The sequence below is a fragment of the Anomaloglossus baeobatrachus genome, chromosome 5 (genome assembly GCF_048569485.1).
Source record: "Anomaloglossus baeobatrachus isolate aAnoBae1 chromosome 5, aAnoBae1.hap1, whole genome shotgun sequence".
Lineage (NCBI taxonomy): Eukaryota > Metazoa > Chordata > Amphibia > Anura > Aromobatidae > Anomaloglossus > Anomaloglossus baeobatrachus.
The window spans coordinates 32,166,656-32,178,520 of NC_134357.1; the positions used below are offsets into that span (position 1 = coordinate 32,166,656).

Consider the following 11,865-nt stretch of genomic DNA (forward strand, 5'->3'; position numbering starts at 1 on the left):
TTTAAGAGATTACGGAAATTGAGAAATTCACACATGCAGGAAGAAACTATGTATAAAGTATGTAAAATGGTGCATGCTAATGCTATTCAAATTTGTGCCATGTTTTGTTTTTTTTTTTTGTTTTTTTTAAAGCCTTGTGTTGAAATTCTGAAAATATGTATTAAAGAATTTCCATGTTGAAGAAAAATCCATAAATGAACAGATCTACTTTATAAAGAACATCTTCCTTTTGGCTTTGTACCTAGTAAACGACTGGTCCAATTACTTTTCTGTTTGTCATCGTAAAATAATCTCGATGACCTCCAACTCTTCCAATCTACATTTTAAGCTTTTGCATTTTCTCAATCTATTGGTTCTTCTTGGAAATGCCGAGAGGTATATTATAAAGGTATGATGTACATTGTCAGGTTTTATTATAAGGACTCATATTACTGCTCCTGGAATGTAGAAGGATATTTTGCTAAATGAACTTGAAGCTTTGCAGGTTAGATCCTTGTACAGAGTTTTTCTAAACATTTACAAAGCATTACCGCAATGCAGTTTTGTCAGTAGGAAAAATTTGTTAGGAATGTGTTGACTTTAATGTGTAATCTCCTCACTAAATGTTTTTTTTTATTTTTTTTTCCTTTTCTTTTTTTTTTTTTTTCTTCCCAGCACTCGAGATACAGAGAAAAAAGCAATAGACCCTAACAATTCAAGTTTATCACTGGAAATGTTCATGGCTAAGCTGTGTTCACATCACCAAAAGCAGTTTATTCTTGTGTTGAACAATTTATGCACTGAAGAATCCATAATGAAATCTAAAAGTCGAAGTGCCTCGGTTGCTAAGATTGAAAATCATGATAATATAGACAACTATGATCATTCCTGTTCTGATGGAAAAGAAGACCTTTCCCTTGTTGCGATAAACAAATCTTACTCAGAATCTTGTTTAAATTGCCAAGTTTCTATAAATACTCCAACAAATCCACACGAGGACAGCTACCACAGTGGAAAGTCACATTGTTCAGGTTATCTTTCAAAGGTACCCATTTCCTCAGAACACAAAGAGGATCATGCTAATATATCTCATGCTGCAGACCAAACCATTACATATAACCCTTTAGGTATTCCAACCACAGAGGAAAAAAGGGGATCCACCTTGGTAAAAATATCAGACGTTGGTCAGACTGGTTTATTAGAACACTCAGTTGTTTCAAATAGTAACTCTGCATTAAATATGCTCAATGATTCCTCAGGGTCTGAACTCCCAGAAATGGCAAATAAAGAAAACACGCAATACATTAATCCTAAACCGACGCTTTTAGACGGCAACGACTGTAAATTAAAGCAGGAGAATTCTACAAATACAGTAACGGTAAAGAAGCTTGGAAACCATTACGAAAGTCCTTATCTTGCTGATCACGCTACATCATCTTTGGAAAAAATGAAGTTGTACGAAAATAAGCGCCTAAACGTTAATTGTAAGAATTCTCGAGTCTTGATGACAAATGACTGCGACAAACAATGTGATGTCGTTTACGTTAGTGAGCCTGTTACGACTGAATGCCACTTTGAAAATCACAAGTCTGTAGCGTGTCCTCGGAACAATGCAAGGAAAAGTACCCGAGGGTATATGTATAGTAGCGAGTGCTGTGAATTGTCCACTGTTCGCACATTGGTGAGAAGCTCAAAAGCTGAGGATCGAGAAAACTCAGCATTGTATACTTCGGAAGCATTAATAATTCCTAATGGCTTGATTAACACACTACCTTCCTCAGATATTTTATCACTGATACATGTTGAAGAGAAAAGAGTAGAAATAGACAATTTTGAACCTATTCCACAGAATGAAGAAATGACAGAGACTGCGTCAGATTCTTCTAAAAACGGCGAAACAGAAAATTGTGGTCAAAGTCAGGCTAAAGAGCCAGTAGATCATGTCTCTGATTCTTTGAAGACCGCGTTTTCTCTTAAAGAAAAGGAATCAGAAAACGCAAATGTTTTAAGCAACCACGCTGAAATGGCACTAAATGAACACACTGATGAAATCCCAAAGATGAAATTGAATTCTTCTGTAGTGAATACAGATGCAAATCCTTTATCTATGAATTATCTTGAAAAAAGTGTAGCTAACTTGGCTACAGATCCAGATTTTGATGTCTCTCATTCCAGTAATTCTTTAAGCCAAGAAAACAGTTCAGGTAGCCCATCATTGGACATGGAAGTAATTGTTTCATTAAAAAATAATCATGTGATTTCTGATCGCACACCACCTGAGTGTTCTCCACATAATACATTAATGGAAGAAGCTTCTTCTACATTGCAATACAGTCATGCCAATCTTTCCACCGCATATTCATCTTCATTCCCAAATAGAGAGACAGACAAAAATATCTCAAGTGTCGGTTCTTCCAGTGTTGAGCAGAAGATTTTACCCGTTGACTCTTCCGGAGTTATTACTGATCCAGCTTTTTCTTCTGACCAACAGTTAATGACGATCTCTTCGAATTATATACCTAAAGAAAATTTTGAAAGTCAAATTTCTAAACCTTTCAAAGATGATTTTAGTAGTTCTGATATCACAATCAAGATGAATGACCATGCGACCCCAGGTTTGGCCAATGACAATATAGACTGTATTAATGTAAAAAATACTGAAAATGTTAAGGATGGTCAAAAGGTAGACCTTAACGATTCTGTTAAAATGAAGATGACCGAAATAGTACCAGAGGATATAACTATTGTACAGCCTTTACTTGAACTGCATTGTCCTTCACCTGACTATTTAAGGCCTACTGAAAATTTTCATAGTCCTGCAAAAATTGTTGGAAATAGTTGTGCAAAAATAGTTGGAAATATTACTGTGAAACTAGAAAGAACTAATTCAAAGGAAGATCTCAATTGTGATAGTTTATCTTCTTCTGAATTTAACAAAAATGATATTCAGAAGCTCTTAAAAATCGAAGTGATTAATGGGGAAAGCAAGTTGGGTGACATTAGCCAGGATGAAATTGGCAATTCTTCCTTATGCAACAAAAAAGCGAAAAAGCGTCCTACACCAACAAAGAGGCGCAAAAAAGCACCTGTCCCAACTGACAGATGTCTTCGGAGTCATGAAGCCCCTATTGACCCTCCTTTTCATAAAATTTCTTCCATTCAGGTTCAAATATATCCTAAAAAGACAAACTCCGCACAGAGGTCTGTGGAATTAAGGGAAGAAGAGCCACCATATGCCTCGATTGTTTATTTCCCTGTTAATGAAACCATTAATGATGAAAATGTTGCAATGTCTATAAACCGCCATTGTGAAGAGGGAAAACCTTTACTTTACGAAAAGATTTTAAATGGTGCTACCCCCTTTAAGATGCCGGAAAACCTCAAAATATGTTTTAAAACCGCTTCCAATAAGCGAATGGTATCTTTTGCCAGAGAAAATCTCAATTGCGTAAATGTGGTGAAGACCGAATGCAAGTGTTGTGCAACAAGTTTGAAAAATGTTAGTCAGCTGCAACGTAAGAAATGTAGAAAAGTAATATTACAAAACACAAATTCAATCTCTCAAACCAAGAGTAGCAATAAGCAAGTTACATTAAAGGACAAAATTACGTATGGCAAATCTGGTAAATTAAAAAGCCAGGCCACAGAAAATGAAAAAATAAATGACTGTAATAACCAAACAAATAGACCAAAATTTTTAGACTGGTTGTCCGAAGAAGAAAATCAGGACCGTATTTCTAGTTTTAACGAGAAGTACTCAACTATTCACAAAAACTGGATACCACTGGAAAGAGAAATGGCAAATGTGGGAAAGTCCAAAAATAAATCTGACAAATTAAAAGAGATTTGGAAAACCAAGAAAAGGGTTCGTAGACCCAAGAACGTTCAAGGTGTACAAAAATGTTCTCCAATGCAGATGTTGTTTATGAATTCTTTTAAATTATCAGATATTTGTGGATGGTTTATGGAAACCACAGAAACAAAGTCTTTAGTGATTGTGAAGAAATTAAACACTCGTCTTCCGGAAGAACATCAGCTGCCAATTATTCCATCGCCGAAGTATTCAAGCCAAAGTCTGTATCCTCACATTTTGCAGGCCCAACGGCTAAAAAAGCATCTTAAAAAATTTGCTTCAGTTTGTCCAGCACGTAATGACCTTAAAACTCAGGATTCATTGAATGCATTGATTGGGAACAGCAGTGTACCACTTGATCAGGTTTCTAAAGATACTGTAAAAGGATCTAATGACTGTCAAAAGCAAGATCCACATGATAAAGCTAAAAAGACTGCTCCTGCTTCTGATCATGTTCTACAAAAATGCAACAGATTGCGGGAAAATGTTAAATCTAAATCATGTACAGTAAATAAAAACAATTTGTGTATGACAAATATGGAAAAGGTGAGCAATGCTGAAATCAGAAAAGAGGTATCCACTTTGCAAAAAGATCTAAACTCCAAAAAAGTGAAAAATCAAAAGAACAGAAAATGTTCCAAAAATGACTCCTTAATCGAATCTGTTCCACAGCCAACTAAAAAAAGAAAAATTGAAGCAAAGCAAGGACTGTTTAAAAACGGCCTTCATGCCGACAAAGATGCATCTAAAAAAACAAAAGTCAGTAAATTAAGTAAAACAGACATTGTTTCCATTTCACAAGCTCCAAAGAAGCAAGTGGGAAAAGCTGATGTCTTTAACATAAGTTTAAGGAAAGGAAAAGCAAGAACTCCTATGCAAAAATCCCAACTTGTTCAAAAGCGTGAGACGAGATCAGCTAAGCGAAGACAAGATTCCACTAAAATCACTAGTTTGTCATCTTCACATAGGAAAAAGGAACTAAATAAAATATGCACTGTCTCTGCAAAAAGCAAAACAAACGTAGCTCCCCAGGTGAGGCAACGCAAACAAAGGTCACAGCTGGAGCCTTCCACTCGCAAAGGACGATCACTTGAAGTTAAATGATGAGCTAGAATCTGTTACCGGTGTACCATTTTGTACATTTTTTTATTTTTGCATTAATAGTAACCCTTTTACATAAACTGTAGCAACCCCTTAAAAATCTCCCAGATGACGTAGGCAATTGTGAGGCTTGGATTGTAAGGAAGATAGCTTTTCGTTTCCCTCTGGTGCTCAAGACATTAAGTTATTTTTCTATTTTGGGTTTTTATTCTTTTTAACCTTTTGAATGTTAAAAGTACAGTGCCTTATTTCTTTTTTTTATGATTATTATTTTAAAAGCCCTTCCACATAAGCCTTGCATTTTATACTTGACGCACAAGCACTTGTACCGACGTAAAGAAAAAAAAAAATTCAAGCACACCTTGTTTTGTTTTTTAGCGTTTGTTTTTTTTTTCTTTTTAGTACACAAGAAAAACATTTTCAATGATTTGAGATGTCTTCTATTTGGTTAACAAAGAGTAATTCTGTGCTTCCTTTTTTCTTCCTAAATTAACCAAATATCCATGAAATTGCAGACAACTATTTTATGGCTTAATTATTGGTAAAAGAAGCCATCCTAGGGATAGTCACAATGGTATTGGCTACCTTCACTCAAACGTTATTTCATGTGAAATAATTTTTGTGGCGGTTTGTATGCTTCTTTTTAAACTATTTAATACATGTATGTTTTTTTAAAATTCGTATGTCTTTGAAACAGGTTTGTCAGGTCATTCTGATGGTATATGCATCTAAGTCGCTAATATTCTATTTATATTACACTTAATTTGCACTCACTTGAATTTCATTGAATTTGCACATTTGAACTGATAACTAAAAATCTGTCGGCATTAATTTTGAAAAAAAAAATTGACCCTTTTGAGCACACGTTTTAGTATCCAGCAGTTCATCAGGAAAGGTGTACTTTAAGAACACCGGTTGTTGTTGTTTTTTTTTAAAGACTAGTAGTGTTGTGAGTACAGCAATGACTTTTTTTTAATTAGTAATAAAGGGTGTCGTTGGAAAATCCAACAATCTCTACTGAAATGTTTGTAAAGAAAAAAATACTTTTATTCGAATTGTGCATTTACGATGTCAGGCCAATATTGACGGAAGGTAGAGCACACGCAATAATATACAGTGGCATGACACTTGAATTGCAGGCTGGTTTTAAAACTCGATTTTATTTGGAGAGCCTAATTTTATTTCTCTCCTCGGACGTGCATGGTCAGTCCTGCCCACAGCCTTCGACAAAATGAAGCCATAAAGGAAATGTAACATTCCGAAACAGCCATTTCTGAAAACAAAAACTGTAAAATGGATATCTCTGTAGTTATTTTTGCATTAACTTTTGAAATCACATTCCGGTTTTCCACCATTCAGTAACCTGCCAGTCACAGGCAGTTTTAGAATTTTATATTCCATCACATTTTTAAAAATGGCTTAGTTCTCCTTAAGAACATCGGGCAATTTGAGAACTTATAGATTTTATATTATTTTTTTAGATTGCAGCTGTGTTTCTAGTTATTCTTATGCAGCACTTAAGCTGCTAAATGTCTTATCGTTTTTTGGGAGAGCAGCGTATTATCATCGCAATACTTTTGGCTCAATTTGAGTAGACCATTTAATAAAGTGCTGCCAACTGCCAAGTATCTCCTTCTTCTTCTTCTTTTTTTTTTTTTTTTGTTTTGTAACTACAGTTCCATTAGCAAATGAAACATCAGAATTGTAAAAGGAACACCACACAATGTTGACTCTTTAACAGAACAATGCAAACTTTCAATCCATTATCTACATCAGGGGTGGGGAACCTCCGGCCCGCGGGCCGTATGCGGCCCGCGATCACATTTAATGCGGCCCCCGGGCACATTCCAGGCTACCCCAGTGCTTGAGCGGCACTTGCGCTTTTGCCAGCCGCCGGCCCTTTAAAATCCCAGTGCGTTATGGGTAGATGCTAGAATGTACGGGCTATTTACAGATCCTGATTGCAGCCCGTACTAGAATGTACGGGCTCTTTTCGGGACCTGACTACAGCCCATACATTCTGGACTGAACCCGGGACTGTGCTCGAGTGCTGAGGGTTTACCTTGAGGGCGGGGTAAACAGCGCGCTGTGCTCCAGTCACAGCAGAAGATGCCTTCCTGCTGTAAATGCCTCCCGAACCTGTGCTATGTGACTCCTCCTCCTCCCCTTGTACTGTGAGTATGCAACCCATCGCTGGCCCCCCATCCAGTACTGTGTACCCCCTAGTACTATGTGTTGCCCCAAGTGCTGTGTACCCCCCACTACTGTGTGTAACCCCTCAGTGCTGTGTAATCTGTGCAGCCTCCTAGTGCTGTCAGTGCTGCCACATCGTGCTCTCCCTGCTGCCTCCTAGTGCTGTCACCTAATGCTCTCCATGCTGCCTTTTAGTGCTGTCACTGTCAGTGCTCTTTGTGCTGCCACCTAGTGTTCTTTGTGCTGCCACCTAGTGCTCTCTGTGCTGCCACCTAGTGCTCTCTGTGCTGCCACCTAGTGCTCTCTGTGCTGTCACAGTCAGTGCTCTTTGTGCTGCCACCTAGTGCTCCCTGTGCTTCCACCTAGTGCTCCCTGTGCTGCCACCTAGTGCTCCCTGTGCTGCCACCTATGTGGACACCCGTCCTGTGATCTATACGCTCCTCCTGTGATGTATACGCCCCAGCCTGTCCTGGGATGTATATGCCTCAATGTTTCCTGTGATGTATATGCCTCAGTGACTCCTGTGATGTATATGCGCCCCAGTGTTTTCTGTGATGTATATGCCTCAGTGTCTCCTGGGATGTGTATGCCCCCAGCCTCTCCAGACCAAGACAAACCTGGAAAAGCAGTTGTGAGAAACAAAATGATCAATATCACCGAACATCACAGCCGCTCCAGCCACCACATTAGGGGTGAGTTAATTAATTGTTTGACTAAATATAGCCTGGTCGTTTTCAAGTTGATAATTTGGTGCGGCCCCCGAAGGTTGGTAGAAAATTCCAAATGGCCCCCGGCAGTAAAAAGGTTCCCCACCTCTGATCTACAAGCACAATTCTGTATTACTTTTACCGCTGTAGTGTTTCTTAACACTTCTTACATCGAATTCCTTTAAGCATTAATTCTTAGTTTATCCTTCTGGTCAATTTAGGATAAACCTGTGCAGTAATTAATTGTATATTGCAAGATTTAGGTTGTATATTAAAGATTTAAACTTTTTAGATTTTCTACTGAAGAGAAACTTGAACTGCATTTACACTAAAAGATAATTGTGTAAGTTTCTGTGTAAACGTGCTGCCAATCACCCGCAGAAAAAGATAATCCGAAATCTGCGTGCTCGGTGGTGCATCATCCTGTAACTGAGATCTATGGCCGCTCATGGGCAGAGAGTGATGTAGCTCAGTGCGTGATTTTTACTGCTGTCTTCCTGTGTAAACAGGCTGTTAAATGACCACCGATTGGTAAAGGTTTACGGTTTGGTAGTCCTTTAGCGCTGTCGGACCTGAACATGTTAGCTAATAGGCAACGACCCATCCAAGTTTGCCAGCTATGTTCTTATTTCAGAAAATAGCTTTTGTAAATGAGTGGAAATAGAATTCTCATTAGTTGAAAATATGGCATTTACTTGTGAAAATGTTGTAAATGTAACACTTTGGTTCATTTGTGATGGTGCAGTGGTTGACTACTATTTTTAAATTGATGGCCTATGCTTAGGATGGGTCATCAATGTCTGATCGGCTGGGGTCAGACAGGCTGTGCCCCCACCAATCAGCTGTTCTTGGTGCTGGCAGTAGCAGGTAGTCAGAAATGCTCCACTTCGGAGCTGCTCAGTCAATGCCTAGCGGCCGCGGCCGGGTTCTCCGCCTCCCATTCAGATCAATAGGAGGTGGATGTGTAGTACCCTGCGGCCGTCATCAGAAGATGGAGTAGCTCAGGAACTGAGCATTTCCTGCTGCTGGTGCCGGGAACAGCCTATCAACAGGGGTACGGGGTGTTGTATCCTCATTATAGGCCATTAATGTAAAAGCAGTGAACAACCCCTTTTTAAGTACTTTAATTTCACTTTTTTGTGTTTCCTAGATTTACTACACCACCGCAGTTGCTTGGTGTGATTTACCAGAGTACTTCAATTTCATCACATGAAAATCAAGTACTTAAGTGATGTACTATACACAATATTACATAGTGTTATGCGTTTAGGTTTTTTTTTAATTATCTCTGGCAGTAGGGTTAAATGGTTAATGGTATCACAAGACACACTATTGTGCAAATATTCTTCTGTGCTCCTGTAGAGATTTTTGCTAATTTATTCACAACCAATTCTGTATAGTATGACAATAATGTGTTCTGTATTGATTGTGGCAGTACATGCCTTCTATTGCACATCGTCGACTCCTTTTTTGTGTGTTTTTATCTGTTATGTTAATAGAAAACATGCTGTGTACAGAGCCATCTCTAAGAAAAGGTTCAGGGATATTGATCTGTTAAAATATTTTTGTATTGCAGTGTCATTTTTTGTAGGCGTGGGTTTAGATGTTTTTTCTTTTTTGTTTTTTTTGTTTTTTAACACGACTGTACAGATACTGTGAAAATACGTTAAGGTTTTCTTGACTTCTGATGATTCGGGGTATTTAAAATATGTTGTAGTGGAAGTAAATTAAACGTCTGGTGTACTCTGTATTTATATATATAAATCAATTGATATATTTGAAGCTTTTACTTGCTTTGATTACTATAAAGATTTTTTTCAACACCAAATTGACTAGTCATTTTTGACAATCCAAGGTAGTAAAAAAAAAAAATAAAATTACATTTTCTGCTTGTTAAAAAAATACACTTTCATCATGCTGTGGTTTTCTGTGTTTTAACTAGAAATCCAAATACATGGTAAGTTGCATTGCTGCTAGTAAACTGCTTTTATAGGTATCCTTTTTAGGTTGAAGGCGCCTTTGACGTTGACTTCTTTTAGGTGGTAATTGACATCTTGTTAACGAAGATTGTTGGAGAACATAAAATTGAGCTACTATTTGGGCGAGTTAAATATCTCATCCGTCAGTATTTGTGCATGTTTAGTCGATTTTATTTTTTTTTTCTCCAAAAATCACCACTCCATTGTATTTAAAATAATGATTCCTTTTAAGAAATTGTACGGGTGCAGAAAATATTTTACAGGTGGATTCAACTTCCTTTACAGAACAAAACAAATACATTCTAAACACAAAACATTGGGGGTACATTTTAAGTAGAGATGAGCGAACCAGCCGCGGTTCGGCTCGAGTTCGGTTCGTCGAACGGAGGTCTCGGTCGAGTTCAGTTCGGCGAACGTTCGACGAACCGAACTCGAACCGCATAGGAAACAATGGCAGGCAATCACAAACACATAAAAACACCTAGAAAACACCCTCAAAGGTGTCCAAAAGGTGACAAACAACTCACAACACAAACACATGGAAAAGTGACAAGGACATATACTCATGCGAAAACAAAAGAGCTGGACAAGGAAAAAGAGGAGGAGACACAGATATAGGCATGGCACGCCTCTCTAAAATCATGTAAAACACCACAAGGTGACTCCAAGCGGAGTTCTCCCTTTTTTCCAAAAATTGGGCCACACACACCCACCCCTTCAGTGGCAGCACTTGTGCCCCAGTTGTACACTTCACAGCTAGATTTGCATCAAGCACATTCGAAAATACGCGATACTTAACCGTTCCCAGGATGACCCCGGGGTAGGTAGCAATGTCTTTGCTGAATCATGACTTGTTCATCTTGGCTCCTTTTAAAAAAACACAGCAAGCAAGGGTTACTCCAAGCGGAGTCTCCCTTTTTTTTTCAAAAATTGGGCCCCACACACACCCACCCATTCAGTGGCAGCACTTGTGCCCCAGTTGTACACTTCACATCTAGATTTGCATCAAGCACATTCAAAAATACGCCATACTTAACCGTCCCCAGGAGGCCACCGGGGTAGGTAGAAAGTCTTTACTGATCCCAGATCTGTTCATCTTGGATCATTTTTAGAAACAGCAAGCAAGGGTTACTCCAAACGGAGTCTCCCTTTTTTTTCCAAACATTGGGCCACACAGACACCCCATCAGTGGCAGCACTTGTGCCCTAGTTGCAAACAGGATGTTTTGATTTGCATCAAGCACATTCCAAATCCACAAGCATTTACTCTCCCCAGGATGACACAGGGGTAGTAAATTCCTTGTGGATCCATGACTTGTTCATTTTGATGAACGTTAGTCTGTCCACATTGTCACTGGACAGACGCGTGCGCTTATCTGTCAGCACACACCCAGCAGCACTGAAGACACGTTCAGAGACAACGCTGGCAGCTGGACACGACAAAATCTCCAAGGCGTAACTGGAGAGCTCTGGCCATTTTTCAAGATTTGAAGCCCAAAATGAGCAAGGCTCCATTTGCAAAGTCATGGCATCGATGTTCATTTGGAGATACTCCTGTATCATCCTCTCCAGCCGTTGACTATGTGTCAGACTTGTTGTTTCTGGTGGCCTTGCAAAGGATGGTCTAAAAAAATTATGAAAAGATTCAATAAAATTGCTGTTACCAGCACCAGATACGATGCTACTGGTACGGGTAGACTGTTGAAGATGACGAGACCGTCCCATGTTTGTCAAGTTACAACTGAGAGATTCACTCCCTGCACCTGCACGGTTGTTTGGTGGAAAAGCCGAGCTAAGATCGAGTAACAGCTTCTGCTGATACTCCTGCATACGTGCGTCCCTTTCTATGGCTGGAATTATGTCACAGAATTTGGACTTGTACCGGGGATCTAATAGTGTGGCAAGCCAGTAATCATCATCACTTCTAATTTTGACAATACGAGGGTCATGTTGGAGGTAGTGCAGCAAGAAGGCGCTCATGTGTCTTGCGCAGCCATGCGGACCAAGTCCACGCTGTGTTTGTGGCATAGAGGTGTTAACCGTTCTTTCTTCCT

At 38.9% G+C, this 11,865-nt stretch overlaps 1 protein-coding gene across 2 annotated transcripts in view; it reads left to right on the plus strand.

The window, feature by feature from the left end:
- LCOR (ligand dependent nuclear receptor corepressor) overlaps positions 1–9,652 on the plus strand; it is a 129,595-nt gene extending 119,943 nt beyond the window's left edge. For both annotated transcript variants that reach the window (XM_075348372.1, XM_075348374.1), the window contains exon 7: positions 655–9,652. In XM_075348372.1, the coding sequence (XP_075204487.1) occupies positions 655–4,936 (4,282 nt within the window). In that variant the 3' untranslated portion in view covers positions 4,937–9,652. The remainder of the gene's footprint in view (positions 1–654) is intronic.
- Positions 9,653–11,865: the final 2,213 nt, after the last annotated feature.